This window comes from Lepidochelys kempii, chromosome 9, assembly GCF_965140265.1.
Source record: "Lepidochelys kempii isolate rLepKem1 chromosome 9, rLepKem1.hap2, whole genome shotgun sequence".
In the NCBI taxonomy this organism is placed as follows: Eukaryota; Metazoa; Chordata; order Testudines; family Cheloniidae; genus Lepidochelys; species Lepidochelys kempii.
This window is the reverse complement of record NC_133264.1, coordinates 80261949-80282387: the sequence shown is the minus strand read 5'-3', so window position 1 is coordinate 80282387 and position 20439 is coordinate 80261949. Positions and strand designations below refer to the sequence as shown.

The window sequence follows — 20439 nt, the reverse complement described above, 5'->3', positions numbered from 1 at the left end:
TTCACAGAGGCTCTTAATCCTAATACTAAAGTAAGAGAAAAATGCCTATTTATACTGAGTGAGAGGCCTGTATTTTCAGGAGCAGAAGGTCCTGAGAGCTCTCATTGCTGATAGATGTTTACATGGTTATGAAACTAGTACACCACTACAAGATGAACTAAGCTTGCAGTAAGTGGCTCACTTCAATAAAATCCCGTTGGGACAACTGGGCCTATAACTTTTTGCCTGTTGGGAATTAATCATGAAAAGTAGGTCAAGTTATTTTTAATACAGAATGGTATAAACAGGTGCAAGAAAACCAGACAGAAAAACTGAATTAGTCCAAACTCAAAGGTGTATTGATAAAACTCTAGGATGGTGTTGAGAAGTGAACAAGAAAATGTGGGTCTCAAAATTAATTAACTAAAACTGGCGTGTTAGAAACCAGGCCTAACTAGTGGACAAATGAGAGAGGGGAAGAGCTATTTCACCGACCATTCCCTTTGTGCAGGGGTGGGCAAACTTTTTGGCCCGAGGGTCACATTAGGGTTGCAAAACTGTATGGACAGCCGGGTAGGGAAGGCTGTGCCTCCCCAAACCCTCCCACTTCCTGCTCCCCTCAGAACCCTCAACCCATCCAACCCCCGCTCCGCTCCTTGTCCCTTGACCGCCCCCTCCCGGGACACCCCACCCCTAACCGCCCCTCGGGACCACACCCCCATCCAACCCCACACCGCTCCCTGTCCCCGGACTGCCCCGACCCCTATCCACAACCCCGCCCCCTGACAGGCCCCCTGGGACTCCCATGCCTATCCAACAACCCCTGTTCCCCGTCCCCTGATGGCCCCCCCAAACCTCCACCCCATCCAACCTCCCCTTGTCCCCTGACTGCCCCCCGGGACTTCCTGCCCCTTATCCAACCCCCCCGCTCCTTGCCATCTTACCATGCCATTCAGAGCGACAGGACTGGCTTATTGGAAAGCCTGGGAGGCGAGTGGGTGCAAGCCGTGCTCCCCTCGCAGCGAGTTGAGGCTGCGGGGGAGGGGGGACAGCAGGAGAGGAGCCGGGGACTAGCCTCCCCGGCCAGGAGCTCAAGCGCCGGGCAGGACGGTCCCACGGGCCGGATGTGACCCGCGGGCCATAGTTTGCCCGCCTCTGCCTTTGTGGGTCATTAAAGAAAGAGACTTTGTGGGGAAACTACAGAAGAACAGACAGAGATGACTGAAGCAAGCTTCACCATCCTGGTTGCCACTCCCACCATTTCCTGGGACCCCGAGCCTTTGCCTTCCTAATCCTGAGAGATGTCCTCACCAGATCGGGCCAGAGAGAGGGACCCAGGTGACATCACCACCCTACTGGCTCCAGCTGACTCCCAAACACCACCTGGGATGAAATGGGATCGGACTTTAACAGGAACAACAACAGCTACAGCCCAGATCAACTAACTTCTTCTCTTTTCCCCAATCAGACAGTTAATTACCATCTTTGAGGAAACTGTCCAACAAGGAGTTTTTCCTTCTAAAACTCTTTCCAGCTAAAGGGAACAAGGAAACAAGTATAAAATTAAAGCCTTATTTAATACTGCACATTTCAAATGCTTTAACTGTTTTTCCTTCTTTTCTGTATCTTTAATAAAAGGTTAATAGGATTTTTAATGGTGTGTTTGCTATGGAACTAAGCAGGCTGATGTCTCTGTATAGCAAACTCTGGACAGAGACTGGGTTATGTTAACACCTTTGGCACCATCTAAATTAATACAACCACACTGTCACCGTGTGGGAAGCAAGGGGGGACTTAGGGCAATTCATGTGCTTTGGCCAGCAAAAGCTTTTTAAGTGGGCTTGTATGGTCCCCAGCAGCAGGTACAGTCTCCTCACCAGAGGCCAGGGTGTGGCTTATTCTGTGTTTTTTTAACTACCAAACAAAAATCTTTAATACAGTGGTCCCCTAACCTTTTTTGTCACGCCTCCCCTTACCAGTAATGGAATCTATTCTCCACCCCACCCCACCCCAAGGAGCTGTGGTCGGGAGATGGGTCAGGGCCAGGAGTGGAGCTGTGTTCAGGATCAGGAGCCAGGGGCCCAGGCTGGAGCGGAGCTGGGGGCAGAGCGGGGCTGGATATCCCTCCCTCTCCGCTCTCCATGGGGGTTGGCCTGGGCCCCCCCAAACCTGAAAGTTTCTCCATGCCCCCCTGGGGGGGATGTCCCACAGTTTGGGAACCTCTGCCTTAATACAACGACTCCAGCACAAGTATGGATGAAGGATTGGGGCAAGGGAGAGGGGAGGATAAAAACCTAGGGAAGGGGCTCCCTCCTTCTGTAATCTCAAGTGTTATTGAAAAGAATAATAAGGCCTTAATTAGTTCTTAATTGAATTGAAGTCAGTCTTACGATTGCTGAAAATGGCCTAATTAAGATGCTAGACATTATTTAATATTAATATGGATACAACGGCTTGATCCCCTTCCCAAATTTTAATCCATTTCTGTAGGAACCATACAATCAAACCCCATAAAACTGAACTATATGTTGATCTCCCATGCGCCCATATCCCTATTTTTCCTGGTCATTTCAGATATACCCCCAAATCCTTGGATACGCTGAGTTTTACTCTATATCTAGCCCATGTAATCTTGCTGGTTAGGACAAGGCATGGGTCTTTAACATAGCAAATGGATATTCAGCTACTTCTGTGCCTCAAGTGGGTTTCTGTTAGGAGAAAATTAGAGTAATCTTTTAGCAACATCTCTCTTTCTCTCAAAAAAACCCCAAAATACAACAACCCCAACTTGCTGTAGTAACACTTGATCATTAAGAATATTCTGGTTTTATAGACAGTGCCTGCTTTTTAGCAAAAGATACTGTATGGCAAACAGTGTAGAGATAGAAAAACACAGAGACATTTTGGCAAGTACAGTACAGGTACCTTAGGTCTAACATATTTAACTATGAAACATGTATCCTCAAATATATCTTCACAGGAGGGATCATACAAAGTGGTCATCGGCATTCAGACTACTTGCATTAGAAGTTCCACTTGGCTTAGGAGTCAGAAAGATGGAATGACTAAAATGTTAAAGTGTAGCACCATCAACACTTCTCCTAAAACCAAAATGTGAGGACTGGATGGAAATTAAGACGGAACAGAAACATTGTGCTTACGTCACATTAACTAGAAAACAATGGGTAAGTCATACTTAAGTCTGCACTTCAATAAACTGGCCACGTTTACAGTTCTACTGGAAAGGGATTAGGATGGGTCACATGTTTTCTCTATGGATTTTCTGTGTTTCACTCATCCTGTTTCCTCTTGGGTTTTTTGGGATTCCGAGACCGGCTTTTTGCTTTGCAGAGTGGACATATCGGTGCGTTCCGATGAATTTGCTGGTGACATGATAAACAGGCCTGCAATGCAATGTTACATCTTATTAATTTATTTGTATGGAAATAGTGCCTAGGAGTCCCAGTCATGGACCAGGACCCTGTTAGCAACCTATTTCTCTGTGAGGTAATAAACCCATGAAGTTCTGTTGAGACACACTGCTTATTGAACATGTTACCTGCTCTAATAAGTTAATATACTGTACAGGAAAAATATATAAGCCCCTGCATCCTCAGTGGCGAACTGGAACTAAATTCTGCGGCAAGGTTCCTAGATCCTACAGCAACTTCAGGTCAGTTGAAAACTAAAGGATTTATTGAATTAAATTTTCAAATGAATAAAACTGCCAGTGCACCCCCCGTTTATCATTTATTTAGATATTAAATTCAAATTTTTTTTGAGCTTCCCCTCACATTTTCAAGATTTTTGTACTGACAATGCCTGACTGTATCAGAAAAATTGTTTAGAAGGCCAGCTGTGATTCCACAGATTTTAAGTCAGAAGGCACCTCTATCTAGATCATCTAGTTTGACCCCCTGTATACAACATAGAATTCTACCCACTTATCCTTGTATTGAGCCCAATAACTTGTGCTTGACTAAACCATATCTTTCAATATATGTTTGCCGTGGAGCTGGAGATGTAACTTCCAGCTCAGAAAGACATGCCCGTCCTAGCTCTGAATGAGCTAGTGCCTTAAAAAGAAGCAATGTAGTCATGGCTACATGGGCGGGGGGCAGGCTGGCCACCCAAAATACATACGAAGGATCCTTGGAGTGGCTAGCCCATCCCAGCACCCATGTAACTGCAACTTCAAGTCTAGTTTTAAGCATGCTAGCTCGGTCAAAGCTAGCACAGATACGCCTCTCCAGGCGGGAAGTTACACCTCCACATCCAGCAGGCATACCCTCGGAAGGGCAACTAGATTTAATCTGAAGACATCAAGAGATGGAGACTCCATTACATTCCTTAGCACATGTCTACACATACAGGGCTGCAGCAGCATAGCTGTACCAATGCAGCTGCACCGCTGCAGCATGTGAAGACACTCTATGCTGACAGGAGAGAGCTCTGCCGTTGGCATAATAAAACCACCTCCGCGATGGCAGAAGCTATGTTGCGGGAGAAGCTCTCCCGCCGATATAGCGCTGTGCACACAAGCGCTTAATGCCAGTGTCACTTACGTTGCTCAGGAGAGTGGTTTATTCACACCTGAGTGACATAAGTTATGCTGACATAAGCTGTAGTGTAGACATAGATTTAGTAGTTTCTTCTAATGGTTGATCATCTTCTTTGTTAAAAATGTGTGACATATGTCTAATTGGAAATTGGCTTTAACTTCCGGCCGCTAGTTCTTGTCATGCCTTTCTCTGCTGGGTTGAAGAACCCATTAGTACCTGATATTTTCACCTTGTAACAATAATGTTTCTCAAGCTCAGGAAGCACAGCGAGTAGAAACTGGCAGTATCTGCCCTATGACTGAAGAGTCCCTGCAGGGGGAGTCATACAAGATACAGAGCCTGATTCTGAACTCTAACTGAACTGGCGCAGCTCTATTAACTTCAGTGGAATTGCCCTTGGTTTACCCTAAAGCAGGCAAAATAAGAATTGGACACATCATTATTTTCAGTGCTAATTCCTTTGTGAACACGATATGTTCCAATCACCCAAGAGACAAGCCTATGCATTTGACACCCAAGAGACAACGCCTCACCTTCATTGGAGGTGGCTGTTGTCTGAAAGTTGCTGTCTGTCTGGTGTCCTGTTTCCTAGCCACTTGTAGCTGTTGGGCAGCAGCTGCAGCTGCAGCCAGAGATTCTGGAATGGGCGGTTCTTGCGGTTCTGTCTGCCATTCAGCTTTTTGCTTTTCAAAGTAACTATACAAAAACAAACCAAAATTATAATCAACTGCTGGCCTGTCATTTATTGATTTAACAAGCATTGATTTGTAATGACTCTTCCGTGCTAAAACATAATGGGCCAAAATTTTTTAGTTTTCTTCCTCTAGAATCAAATGACTTGCACCAAGGACTCATTTGGATCAATTTTTTTAAAATGGGATAATGACAATTGTTAAAATACTACATGTGGCCAAAAACACAAGCCCACTGACGATCAATAATTAAGGATCATCCTAATATAGATGGAGAAGACTTGTTAAATAATGAATTCCATCCACTCTCAATATCTAGGTTTTTTTTAAAGTTAATGAGCCAGATTCGATCATGTAACTAGTTAGTGGCATAATTATAGCGAAGTTGATATACTATGTTTCAGGTTCTTGTTTTCCAAGTTTTATCTGCAACAACCAGCCCTAAGAAATGTTTTTTGTTCTTCGTTTTTAATATAAACTGAGATTTTGGAGCACAATTCTGCAGCGAGGGATGAACTGCATAGTTATTCATTTAATATGTTCCAGGGGTAAGAGTTGATTTTATATATTTAAGACCACAGGAGGATCAGGTTATTCATAGTGGATCAGGAAGAAATCTCCATGTCCCCACCCAATAAGATCGCATGAACCAAAGCAGAGAATTTGTTCCCTTCCCTTGAAGCATGAGGGGTTGGTTGGTCTCTGCTGGATACAAGGCTAGATGGGCCATTCTCGGGAGAAGCATTAACGTCCTCCTTGGTTTTCAAAAAGAAGAGCATATCCTTTACATTTCTTCCATAGATCCAACCATCTGGATTCAGCCACAGCTTACCAGATTAGATTCTGTGTTTTTTTTAACAGCTATAGCACAAATTTGAATTCTGACCAAGACTCACTAAAGACACTCATGTAGTAGTTTTGGGTTCCTCTCCTCCCTTGCATCATATCCATACCTGCTAGTCAAATGGAAGAAATGGATTCTTAGAAAAAAGTACAAAGTAATGTAAAATTAGAGATAGAGTAGAACCAAAACCTTAGATCCAAACACCCTTTAATTTGTGGGTCAGCGCTGGGGTTTACAGCTTTGGCTGATCTAAATGTAACTTCGATCTTTGCCCCATATTCAGACAGAACCCTTTTGGAGGCTTGTAAATGGCTGGTTAATTTTTGTTGCACATACATGCTTCCTTCACTTTCAATTAATTTTGTTTTTCATGATTGCCTCTGAGTTCCTACCTTCCAGCTGGGCCCAGAAACAAAAATGACAAAATGCCAGCAGAATCATAACTGTATACAAGGCCAAATATTGTTTGATCTGGAGACATACTCAAGAGAGAGTTTCTCTTCCTCCTCACACAGATCTGGCAGCCTCTGCAAGCCCAGAGTCATCCGCAGGGCATCTACGTGCTCCTTCAAGGGCTTGTACTCTTCATGCAGGCGTCGAGTGGACTCCAAGAGCTTATTGAGGTCATTCTCAGACTGCTTGATGGTGTTCTCCATCTGAAACAGGAGGAGACATTTGCTTAGCAGATTGCTCCATTCACAGCTCTCTGATTCACCAGCCAGAGGTGGCAGAGTGCAAAGATGATGCTGTCCTTTAGAGAGTGGAGCTTTTCACATTCAGATTGGAAGAGAATAGGCAGACAATGAAATGGACAAATAAGGAGTTAACATTCTGGGGGGGAGGGGAGGGTGGAATATGGGCAGGGAAAAAGCAGTCTGGAAGCAATTAGGACGGGCAATGTTGTTGTGTTGGGCACTTCGGAAAGATTCTCAAGGAAGGTTATAAAAATAACCTTTAAAAAAAAATCTCCACTGGGCTAGGGCCAACTCATTTGCATTATTTCAAGCCTTTCCAAATACCCCATAGATTTAAAAATTTAACTCTGATGTTGCTGAATTCATGTTCCACTTGGGAAAGAGAGGTTTCAGAGTAGCAGCCGTGTTAGTCTGCTCAAATAAATTTGTTAGTCTGTAAGGTGCCACAAGTACTCCTTTTCTTTTTGGGAAAGAGAGTGAGAGAAGCAGCAAAAAGAAAGATAATCTGATGGAAACATGAAGTGCAAGTAGGACAGCATGAAAGAGAAGCAGGGAGTGGAGGGGGCGAGAAAATTCTAATGACAAATGAAGGTGGTGTCACATATTCGAGGTACCCACTTGTGCCTACCCACAGTTTGGAGCTTTTTCCATCCCTAATACAGAGTCCAGGCTTCCCTTTAATTCAACATTTTAAAAATAATTACTCACCCTTAAGAGAAGGAAAAAGTGTGGGTTTAAAATTGCTGGTGAACAGAGTTGCTAATTCAGAATGGTTTTGCAAACACAGCAATTCACAAATCCTCAGCACTCTCCAGGGTACCCCTCTAATCATTAGTCTCCCTATTTTGCATTAATATCCTTCACGCTCCTGCTTGTTTTACTATTTGTATTGCAGCAGTGCTTAGTTGTCTCAGGGAGAAATCAAGGCCCTCTGATTCTAGGCACTATGCAAACATTACAAACCATCCCACTATCCCTGCTTCCCAAAAAGAAAACAACCCAAATCCCAGACAGCTGCCAAAGCCTCCCAGGTTCTAGGTGTTAAATTAGGCAGCACTAAGAGGGTTATTTGCTAGGAAGAGTCAGAATAATGCTACTATGACTGCTGGTACCATTGCAGCAGCAATGGGCTCGGTTGTTCGTTCCCTTTAACCTAAATCCGGTATCTATTATTGAAAATCATCTTGCCTGATACAGACAAGCACTAACAGTGACTAAATTTAACTCATTTGATACCATCTGTATAATCCTTTCATGCTGTCAGGAAAGCTCAGGTTGCATATCTCTAATCTGTCAACTGTATATCCTTAGGACAATCCATATGGGACTATATATAAAGTATATCCTGCCCACAATCCCACTGCTACATACCACATTTATGTCAGCATGGATCAGCCGCAGCTCCTCCACGTGGGCCATCTTTTCCTGCAGCAGAAGATCCATCTCCTGCTTGTATTCCTTCAGGTGCCTCTCCTCCGATTCCAGGGCTTCAAACTCTGCCTTCAGGCGTGCCTTAATCTTTTCCATCTGCAAAGTCTTATTCCTACAACCCGATGGAAATTACAAATATAAAGGGACAACTGCCATAATGTCAATGTAAATTCTGTTTGCTTAAAGACTCACTATACACACACACAAGCAAAGGTGTTCACATTGATAGCAGGGGACTGGCAAAAGTTGTTGATAAAGTCAGAACTAAAGTATATCTTTGAAAGACTGGGGTGGTCTGTGCAGAATCCCGGAATCAGGGAACTCCTGGGTTCTAATCCCAGCTCTGTCATTGGTCTTCTCTCCACGACAACTTTTTATTGTATTGGACCATGGAGCTAGATTACATGAAATTTACCAAGATTTAGCAGTTTCTGTAGACCAGGACAATTGTGTTCAGCATTGTATCAGTCATGATTAAACCTTAATCACGAAAGAGGAAATTCTAGAGAAATGTTTATTCCTGCTGGGCTTTAAAGGGGCTTCTGAGAAATGGAGTATAGGATGCAAATGCCAACTATCTCGACAGTAGTCTGAGACACTAAAATGCAGACTTTTGCTTTATACAAAGGATGCTCCAAGACAGTAAAAGTTCTGATGCCATTTCAAAGCATCTAAAATTCCACCTGCAGTCTACAGGGTAGCCTCCCATTTTCCTGCTGACCTCCAGCCCCTTTAATGCTATTTGTAACTGCAGCTCCCTTTGTTCTACATTCCAGTTTTTGTTTCTTCTTTTTAAAATGGTACCACCCCATATTTCTACACATAAAAGCTATGGAGTCTGGAGCAATGTCTTTCCCTCCAAAGCTAGGAGAGAAGGACTGGCTGTTTAAGCAACACAGCAAAGCTATGCTTACTATTAGTTGAATCAGCACTGCTTCATGACCATCTCCATTTTGAAACAATTGCCCAGACAGTCAAAAACCTGTTCTAGTTCCCAATCCAGCTTTGCCAGGCCATGATTCAATTATATTCCGATCTTCACTTTCCAAAGACATGATCTTAGCGATATAGCCCCTGCTTTCATCAGAACTGTGCCCACCAGCTCTGCTATTGTGAAGGCTTTGGAGTTGCTTCTGTTCGCCCTCCTCTTGCATCCCTTGTGTCCAATTCCAAGAACAAATACAAGACCTACCTAAGCCTCCGGTACTTCTGATCCCTCCCCTCGTGCATTTTTAAAGTAGTCTATAGCTTCAAACAGACTGAAAATGAAAACCAGAGGAACTGTGATCATTCTGTTGAGCAATCAAAATCTGACCAAAGAACTTCAAATGGACCAGGATCAAGTCCTTGGGTAACAAATTCTGGCTCCTGTCACGAGTTTTATGGGTGGGACTGAGATAACTGCAGGAGATCCAAAAAACAGCACCACGGGTTATTTTTCTAGAGTGTAACATGCCCAAAGCAGGAATGTCCAACAGTGATAATATCAATAATAGGAGATTTTTTTTAAAAAATCCTGAATGAGATTTTACATGCTCCCTTGGAACAAAATACAACAACGTCCTTCATCACAGGATACATTTTAAAAACAGCCTTAAAAATAAAAAATCTCCCTCTAGTCAAATAAACCTGAACCAGTTTGGATTAATGTTGCTTCTGATCAGCACCATTACACTGGGGAGTAGAAAAGCTGGAAGCAGAGGTGTGCATAGTACAAAGCCAGACATGGAATTGGATCGACTCAGAGGTCACCCAGAGACATTTACAAAGATATTCACCTAGATGAATATTTTACAGTTACAGTAGGGTTGCCACCTTTCTAATTGCTGGTAACCAGACCGCTAAGGCCTCATGCCCTGCCCCGCCTCTTCCACCAAGACCCCGCTCTACCCCCGCCCCCATCGCTTGCTCCTCTCTCCCCCCACCCCCATTGCTCGCTGAATTGTTTCCACCTTACACCCCACCCGACGAGCTGGGCTCCCTGTGCTCCAGAGCTGGAATGGGAGCTGCTGCAGCATGACTAGGAGCCTGCCTGCAGGCAGGAGGCAGCCCCAGATGAACAGGGGCTAGCGTGGGTTAATGACCCGTGCCTCCCCACACCCTGCAGAGACCAGACTTTTGATGTCCATCAGTACATCTGACCAGATACTGCCAGGTCCCCTTTTTGACCAGACCTTCCGGTCAAAAACCGGGCTCCTGGCAACCCTAAATGGCACCAAGACACAGAAGCCAAAAACTGGACTGTCTGGGTAAAATCCAGATGAGTGGCATCCCTAAGCTATAAACATGTATATTTTATGTGGTATATACCATGTGTTATTAAAGAGAATATTACATGTTTTATATAGAGACAAACATTTTTTTAAAAAGGAAGCCAACTGTCCCAGTTTTGAAGAATCAGAATCAGCCCATCAAAGTAAAAATGGCTGGAAAAAAACAGTCAGCGATAAAAGCATTATATCGATAAAAGTCATCTCCTAATCAAGCCAGAGACCATTTTGTCAAAACAAACGGCTACCTGAATGCATTGATTTCTGGAACCAGAGGCAGGGCTTATTTCAACAAGTAGTTGCTGACTGGACTTCAGTTCCAGTGGCCCAAGTCAAAGTGTATTAGCCTCTGTGAAGAATTAATGGTCACTTAAGAATTTTTAAAATGACCACAGTAAACTCCGGGGAGTTATTTAGCAATAATATAAAGTTGTCATACTTTTTACTTTCAGGATTAATAGTGCCATTTTCTCTATATGAAGCAAACATTCATAACTGGCAATCTGATGAAAATTAAGAAGAAAAACATACCATACAACTCTATAACTCACAAATTTACAAGAGTTTAGAGAGCAGTCTTTCATCCACTGAGGAGATAGGATGTACATGATGTCTTAACAGTTTTAGAAAATGAATGTATTTTTATTTATTTTATATTAAGATTTATTACTTTTGAGTGGGAGGCTGAAGAGAATTAGAGCAACTGGTATTAAAATTTGTTATTCTACAGTGTTAGGGCCCAGTCTTACAGAGATTTACACAAGCGCTTAACTTTACGCATTGTGAGTAATGTGAATTTTTCAGTGCACTATTATTAATTATGTGCTTTCCAGGAGCATCCAAAATATGCTAGGCATTCTCACTCAGACAGAAGACAGTCAATGCCCAGAAGAGTTTACAGTCTGATGCCTCAGTCCTCCATCCAGATCCGTTAGTGCTGAACTCTGACTCCATGTGAAGTGCCATTGACCGTAATGGGACTTTGCAAAGGAACAGAACTTTGCACCAGTACATTTGGAAGCAAGGGTGGGACAGAGGGATTCAATCGAAATATATGCACTTTTCAATATACATTATATAATTTAAAAAGTAAATATATTAACTATACTATCCCTTATACTTGGTCAATTTCTTGTAGCCATCACAAAAGAAGTAGGGCTGTTGATTAATCGCAGTTAACTCAAAAAAAATTAATCGTGATTAATCACACAATTAAACAATAGAATACCAGTTGAAATGTATTAAATATTTTTGGATGTTTTTCTACATTTTCAAATATATTGATTTCTATTACAACACAAAGTGTACAGGGCTCACTTTATATTATTTTGATGACAAATATTTGCACTGTAAAAATGATAAACAAAAGAAATAGTATTTTCCAATTCACCTCATACAAGTACTGTAGTGCAATCTCTTTATCGTGAAAGTGGAACTTACAAATGTAGATTTTTTTTGTTACATAACTGCACTCAAAAACAAAATAATGTAAAACTTTAGAGCCTACAAGTCCACTCAGTCCTACCTCTTGTTCAGCCAATCACTAAAACAAACAAGTTTGTTTACATTTACAGGAGATACTGCTGCCTGCTTCTTATTTACAATGTCACCTGAAAGTGAGAACAGGCATTCGCATGGCACTTTTGTAGCTGGCATTGCAAGGTATTTCTTTGCTGTTACTAGTCAGTTTCATCTTCTAGTTCCAGTGTGCTGCCAGAATGCAACAACATTGTAGTTTCAGGGGACTATTCCAACCCAAACAATTAACTTTTAATATTAAAAAACAAAGTACACATAAAGTATGAAGACATTTCCATTAATATTAGGGCATTTAAAATATGTATTTTTGAAAACAAAAACCTAAATTTGGGACCTAGCCTACATAGCTGATTCTGCTCTCATTTCTATTATTTTCTATTCTAAGTTTCTATACTGCCCTCCTCATCATACTGTCTGAGGGCTTGTCTACACTACAAAATCAAGCTGACTTTATTTAATTCGACCTCAAGCCCCCAAATTAACTAAGTTGATTGTGCGTGGCCACACCATGCTCATTGTCTCGATGGAGTGCGTCTTCACTAGCAGCGCCTGCATCGATGCACAAAGCAGTGCATCGTGGGTAGCTATCCCCAAGTGCAACTTGCCGCAGTGTGTTTTGGGAAGTTTGTGCAATGCCTCATGGGACCAAAACATTGTCGCAGGGGAGAATGGGAACATTGCGTCAGCATCCCATGATGCACTGTTCTCAACAACAAACAACCCAGTGGTTTTCGCACCTTAAAACCGCCACGCATACGCCATAACCACAGAAGCATGTAGCCTGCTCAGTTGTGAACTCTCACTGTGAGCATCTCAAATACCTCGCACCTTCTCCTGCAGTATTTCCAAAGCCGAAGTAGGGTCTGCCGCACGGAACATAGCGATGTCCTGCAGAAAGCCCTGCTGCAAGTCATTGAAAAAAACAATTCGCAGTTGCTGCTGGCAGACAGAGAGGAGCTGCACTCTGTTGAGCACCATTTCTGGTCCCATGAAACAAGCACCGATTGGTGGGACCGCATCGTTTTCCAGGTAGGGATGACGAGCAGTGGCTGCAGAACTTTTGAATGTGGAAGGCCACCTTCCCAGAACTTTGTGAAGAGCTTTCCCCTGCCCTGCAGTTCAACAACACAAAAATGAGAGCTGCTCTGACAGTGGAGAAGCGAGCGGCAATCACTATTTGGAAGCTTGCAACACCAGACAGTTACCGGTCAGTGGGGAATCAATTTGGAGTAGGTAACCATGGGAGCTGCTGTGCTCCAAGTGTGCAGGGCCATTAATCGACTTCTGCTATGAAGGGTAGTGGTCTGGGAAATGTGCAGGACATAGTGGATTGATTTGCTGCGATGGGGTTTCCTAATTAAGGTGCGGCAATAGATGGCATGCATATCCCCATCTTGGCACCAGACCATCTTGCCACAGAGTACATAAACCGAAAGGGATACTTTCCAATGGTGTTGCAAGTGCTGGTGGATCACAGGGGGTGTTTCACTAACATCAATGTAGGAAGGGCGGGAAAGGTTCATGATGCGTGCATCTTTAGGAACTTGGATCTGTTCAAAAAGCTGCAATCCGGGACTTTCTTTCCAGACCACAAAATGAACAGTGACAACGTTGAGATGCCTATAGTTATCCTGGGGGACCCAGCCTACCTCTTGCTCCCATGGCTCATGAAGTCATATACTAGACGTCTGGACAGCAGTAAGGAACAGTTCAACTATAGACTCAGCAAGTGCAGAATGGTGGTTGAATGTGCCTTTGGTCATTTGAAAGGGCGCTGGAGACGTTTACTAACAAGGTTGGACCTTAGTGAAGAGAACATCCCCATGGTTATAGCTGCCTGCTGTGTGCTCCATAATATCTGTGAAAAAAAGGGGGGAAATTTTCTGCAGGGGTGGGCAGTTGAGACAGATCGCATGATAGCCATTTTTGAGCAGCCAGACACCAGGGCAATAAGAAGATCACAGCAAGGGGTGCTGCATATCTGTGAGGCTTTGAAAAGCCGTTTCAATAATGTGTCACAGTAATGTGAGCTGTTTGTCTGCATTGTGCTTTCCCAAACCTTCACCTGCCTTGTATCACTGTCCCTGTAAAGCCAACCCCGCCACCACTGTTCCCTCTAAGCTATGCGCATGTGCATACAGATCCTAAACCCCACGCACAAGGCAAAACACCCCGCACACAAAAATTTGCACAGAAGAAATTTTTTGTGCACACAGCCTGTCAAAAATGTGCACAGAAGAAATTTTTTGCGCACACGGCCTGTAAAAAATTAGAGTGAACATTGCCCCCCACCCAAGCCCTCTGCTTCTACTCAATAAAGAACATTTATTTCTCAAATCCATTTACTTTATTTAACAAACATAAGTAAAGAGGGAGAACAGAAAAAAAAGGGAACCTTGGGGAAAAGGGGTTGTAAAGTTGGAACGGGAGAAACATTTTCAGCTGTGTAACGTAACACCCCATTCCAGACCATCAAAGGTCTGTGAATGGACGCCTTCTGTTCCTTGTACCCTCCCCCTGAGTTAAGTGAAAGGGCTAATGGACTTTTGGCCCATGCCTCATGGAACGCTTGTGGGAGGGTGATTCTACGCCAGGAGATGCTGGCTGGCTGTCCACCAGGATCTGCAGAGGGACTCTACCCACCTGCTTCTGTTCCTGCAGTTCAGCCAGACACCTCAACATGTCTGCTTGGTCTCTCATAATCCGAAGCATCTCGTCCTGTGCCGCACACTCTTGCTCATTAGAAGCTTTCCTGCTCTCCATGTCCATGTCTAACTTCTCGGACAGTGAAATCCTCCACGCTTTCAGCTCTGTGTCAGCTGTCCCGGAGGCATTTATTATCTTGGTGAATATGTCCTCCTGCGTTCTCTTTCTCCTCCTTCTAATCACTGAAAGTCTGCTTTCAGGTGTTCATGACACGCCGAAGGACACATTTCTGGCTGTCAGTCATGCGGAAAACTAAAGGAGCCATTGTACATGAATAAAATGTTTCCATAGCAAGGCTGCGTTCATAAAAAAACAAACCCTTATTACACTAAGTGCAAGCCATAACATAATCAGAATCCGTAACCATTCACTATGCTGTTTTGCTGCTCCAGCCGTGGTGAGTAGGCTCCCTTCGCCCCCCTCCTCCCCCCCGCTACCCCCAGGTCATGGGTGACTGCACTTTTGAACAAGGTGGGGGGAAACGTTTTTACTCCCAAATTGGGGAATCTCTCATGTGGGGCCCCAGTCCCCTATCAGTCACTTTAAACTACTTGCCAACCCATGCCGAGCACAGTAAAGGCACATTAGCTGCTGCGTGGTTTGGCGATCTGGAATGTGTGTGGGGGGGTGTATCATTCTCCTTGTTGTCCCTAGACTCACACACCTGTGAGGTGTCCACGTTGCTTGTGGGGGTGCTGGTAGGGTCAGCCTCGAGAATCGCATGCAGCTTGTTGTAGACCTGGCATGTGTGGGGTCCAGCACCAGAACGACTGTTTGCCTCTCTTGCCTTCTGGTACACTTAGCGAAGTTTTTATTTTCACACGGCACTGCTGGGTATCCCTCGTGTAGCCCTTCTCCCCCATTCCACGAGCAATCTTTGCATAGATGTCAGCATTTCTTCTGCTGGATCGAAGCTCTGCCTGCACAGACTCTTTTCCCCACACAGCGATGAGATCCTCCACCTCCTGTGCAGACCAGGCTGGAGCGTGTTTGGGGCGTACAGTCTGCACGATCAGCTGTGCTCAAGCTGGCATGCTCCCAATGCTGATCAAACAGGAAATGGGAAATCAAAAATTCCCAGTGCTTTAGCAGGGGAGGGGCTGTTTCCTGTGTATCTGGCTGCAGTGCAGTCAAGTTGAGAATGATCTCCAGAGCAGTCACAGCTGAGCATTGTGGGACACCACCTGGAGGCCAATTAAGTTGAATTACACAACGCTGCATCTGCACTACCTCACAGTCGACCCATGAAAATCGAATTAAGCGCTTCGCCTCTTGCAGAAGCAGATTACAGAAGTTGACATTAGAAGCGACTTAGGTCAGCATAAAGGACCCGGCAGTGTAGACACATACATTAACAGGTCAACTTAAGGCGGCTTCCTTCTACCTAACTTTTTAGTGTAGACTAGGCCTGAGTGTCCTCAGGAAGTGACTACCATCTATCATGGGCGGTTCATTCTCTCTCTCACTCATCCTCTCCCCAGGAGGAATGCTGGAGCCCAATCCTGCATAGATTTACATATGTGCTTAGTTTGACCACTGTGAGTAGTTCCACTGATGGCAATGGGACTACTCAGTGCATAAAGTCAAGCACATGCATAAATCTTTGCTGGATTGGGGCCTTACATGCGTACTTAAATTTACTGACTGGAGTAATCCCAGTGCTTTCCAATTAAGCATGTACAGAAGTGTTTTCAGGATCAGGCTCTGACATCCCCTGAAACCTCAATAAAGTCTCTTTAAAAAATATAAACATTTGGCGTAATATAGGAAAGGGTCTCCAAAAGAGACATCAAGTGAGAGAAAACAATAGGGCAAATTTTGCTTTTTTCAGCTAGTGATTTTATTTATAAAGGCCCTTTTAACTCTGCATGTGGAACAGGAAATTAATATAAACAATAATTAGAGTATGGCGGAGCCTTTTAAGCACATGAAATTTGTTTATTTACTTTAAAATAAAACGGGCATAAAAGTACAAGTATCCAGAGCTTGTGATTTCTTATCTGGCCTATTTTGGGCCAAAACCAACATGCCTTATTCACCTGATCTGCCCCGTTCAGTTAAACGTGACTGTCTATTTAGGTCAATTTGGTAATCAGGATTTAGCCCGCTGATGTAGAAGGATTCTTAGATTTCACAGATCTTCATTTCACTTTCATGGCACCATAATTTACAACAAGGCCAATAATTACAAAAGCAAAGTGTGTCAAATTAAATAATTACAGTTAAATTCACCTTTGAATCAGAAAACTGAATGTACTTGAAGTTCTCAAATACAAAGCATTGTAACAACCAAGCAGAAAATGGATCGGATATTTAAATCCAATTTTACAACAATCAGGTCTCAACAGAACTGTAACTGGCTGATGATCTGTTTTAAAAGATGACAATTCTGACAGTTGAGCACAGAAGTTTCAGAGCCTCAGTATCAATCTGGAACATATTCACTGTCCTGTCTCTCATTATACGTATTTTGGTACACTATATATAAAAATAATTTGGGGCCTGGTCTTGCCACCATTATTCATGGGAGCAGTTTTTGCATGAGGAAGGACTTGGCCCTTGCATGGAAGAATAATTTGCTTCTGCATACTCAGTATTCCAACTAGGAGATTTTGTTAAAGGTGTAAGGACTATAAAAACTATAGTAATTGAATTGTTGCTTATTCTGTGGTTTGATTTCAGTTTCTTTTCTCAATCGATTAATACAGGTTTAAAACTGAGCACGTTACAGTGACATTTTTTATTTTTTGTTTTATTGATTTCCCCCTCCCCACCCGCACTCCATAGATAACCTCTTACGTTTTCCTGATACAAAAATATAAAACACAACTCACCATGCAGATGAGCATGGTATAAATACCTACATATATATCCCAGTCAAGGCTGTTTGTTCTTCCTCCCAGCTACTTTCAAAATTATTGCACTTTCCTTATTACATGCCTTTGCTATTAAATGCACAAATTCATGCTAAATGCACGCAACTCAGGTAGTACCCAGAACATCATGTTCATAAATGAAAAGGCGCAAACTGAGCATTTAAAGCCATGGTGCCATGCATTGTTGCTTATGATTGACTCTTCCTGCAACATGTCCTGTGATTCACTTTACGAAGGCCACTATATAAAAATTAATGGTATACTGGATTGCACTGAAGAGTGGAGAGACCCAGCTTCCTGCCTTGCTGGTAAACCTCTTTAAGAAAAAGCAATAGCATCCTTAGTGCCATTGTGTCCCTGCTTCATCATCATCATTCCACCCTATGCCCCCAATAACTCCTTCAGAGGAGAGGACCACAATAAACAACAGGAAGGGAACAGGGAACATTCACCAGTCTGACTTCACACAACATCCCTAACCCTAACTCCTTCTCCAAATGGGGGTGTGAGAGAGAAGTAAGCTGGCTAAACAGATCTCCCAAGATGCAGCTTTCTTTCCTTTCAATCCCTCCCCACAAGAACACCCCCTCCCAAATTCCTCTGCAAGCCACAACACTGTTGCAATGCATATCACCCAAAATATTAGCTAAGCAGACACTTTTGAAGGATATTATAAGTGAGTCCAGCCAAATCAATATATTTAAAAAAAAAAAAAAGCACTTCCCAACCCCACCTCCCTGATTTCAAAGCAGCTTCTGTGCTCTGGATGCCTATTTGGCTCACGTACATACATTATGTTCTGTAATTTTCTCCCCCACCTCCCTTCAAACATTTCCTTGATGCAGCCAACCAGAAGAATGTTAGGAATGAATGGGTAAAAAAAAATCCTAACAGTTTACCTGAATAAATAATAATTAAAAAAAAAACACAACTGCTTTAAAACAGATCTCCAGTTGTCCATTCATAGCTGCCACCTCCACCCCATTTTTATTACTTAAGGCTAATTCCCTGGAAAAACATGATAATCCCCGCCCTGTAATGCATCTTTCACGGCACCCACTCTCAGCAGATGCTTCTTTTCCTACTTAAAAAAATTATCTCCAGCTTTCATCCCAGGGTTTTTCGTTGTGGTGGTTTTTTTTTTTAATTTTATTTTATTTTGTAACATAACAGTAGCGTCTTCAAATCGGTATAACTCATTCACTCCTTCAAGGAGAGGGAAAATAGCTTAGTGTTACTGATGCTGCACAAAAGAAAACATACCTGATCTCTTTGATGCTCTCCAGTTTGCACATGATTTCTTGCTCATCAGCCATGCTTTTCACTCCAATTTAAACCTCCCGTGATGTACAAAATGCCAGCCCCAAAAAACAAAACAAAACAAAAATCAACCCATACAATAGACACAATGTAGCCACCCACTCCGGGCATATGGACTCTGAGCCTGTGCGGTATAATCTAATGGGAACTATGGGAGTTAGAGTCCAGTTCCTTATTGCAGCCGAGGCATGTGCAAGAGGAAAGACTACAACGCCCACAAGGCAGAGCAGAGCTTTCTTACCCCGCTTCCTGCAGCCACACTTTAAATCAATTTGTCACAGCTAATTATGTCAAAGGTTGCTAGTTGTGGAAGGGAGCTGAGTTCCTCCCCTTGAGGGTTGTGGGTTGTTGCTCTTTCAACTGAAACGATACAGTGACGTATAAGTGAATCCTGAGAGTCGGTTGGAAAATGTCATGATTTTGATGAAAAGCTAAATTAAATCACACAGAAAAAATGCTCCAATAATTTTGGGAGACATGTTTGACATTTTAATTGATGCTCAGTTGTCCAAAGATATGCAGAAGCACTGAGGTTTCTTTGGGATTTGTTTTCGCTCTCAGGGCATGGTTACACTTGCAGATGTAGAGCGCTTTGAGTTAAACCAGCCTTCAGAGAGCGCAGTAGGGAAAGCGCTGCAGTCTGTCCACACTGACAGCTTCAAGCGCACTGGTGTGGCCACATTTGTGGCACTTGCAGTGGCACTGGGAGCAGTGCATTATGGGCAGCTATCCCAGCATGCAAGTGGCTGCAACGTGCTTTTCAAATGGAGGTCAGGGGGGGAGTGTGACAGGGAGTGTGTTGTGTGTATGTGGGGGAGAGAGAGTGGGTGGGGGGGGCTGAGAGCATGTCAGCATGCTGTCTTGTAAGTTCAGACAGCAGCAGACCCCTCTCCCTCTCTCACACACAGCATTCCACACTAATGGTTGCTTTGTCTAGGAGCAGATAAGCAGCCGGCTGTCAGAAACGGAGCTTTCAAAGGGCATTTCCGCATTCCTGCAGCGATTCCAAAAAATGACAAGAGTGGCCACTTGACTTAAGGAGATTATTGGACATTTCTGGAGGCTGATCAGAGAACAATAATGCAACACCTCGTTCACACTGGTGCTGCGGTGCTCCAGCGGGGGTGCAGCAAACGTTATTCCACTCGCCGAGGTGGAATACCAGCAGCGCTGTAGCTGTGGAGTCAGAGTGCTCTACGTGCCTTGCCAGTGTGGACGGGTAGTGAGCTAGTGCGCCCGGGGCTCCTTTAGTGCGCTGTAACTCGCAAGTGTAGCCATGCCCTCAGTCAATACAGCTGACAATATGAATGATACAAAAGAAGAAATAAAGCACAAATGTAACCTTTGTTATTAAAAATTAAGATTTAGAGTGATCCTCAGGCACCTTGCATCTGAGGATCTCAAAGAGATGTACATACATTGATGAATTAGTCTCACAGTCCCGTATGAAACCGGTAATTATTTTTGTCTGGCTTCCACAATGTGTTATCTGCTATGTAGACAGTTAGGAAGACAAGGGGCGAGA

At 43.5% G+C, this 20439-nt stretch overlaps 1 protein-coding gene across 4 annotated transcripts; it reads right to left on the bottom strand.

Moving 5' to 3' along the window:
• Positions 1 to 890: 890 nt before the first annotated feature.
• Positions 891 to 19055, bottom strand: ZC4H2 (zinc finger C4H2-type containing). Of its 4 annotated transcripts, none has more exons than XM_073361030.1 (5): positions 18858 to 19055; positions 8144 to 8315; positions 6561 to 6733; positions 5075 to 5237; positions 891 to 3383 (listed from the first exon to the last, which is right to left on the bottom strand). In XM_073361030.1, exons 1-5 carry the CDS (start codon positions 18908 to 18910, stop codon positions 3270 to 3272), a joined length of 675 nt encoding a protein of 224 aa, XP_073217131.1. In that variant the 5' UTR covers positions 18911 to 19055; the 3' UTR covers positions 891 to 3269. The 4 variants fall into 4 exon arrangements, with proteins under 4 accessions (XP_073217131.1, XP_073217132.1, XP_073217133.1 ...); XM_073361031.1 differs by lacking the exon at positions 18858 to 19055 and adding an exon at positions 9396 to 9558; XM_073361032.1 differs by lacking the exon at positions 18858 to 19055 and adding an exon at positions 9118 to 9370.
• Between the last annotated feature and the right edge of the window lie 1384 nt (positions 19056 to 20439).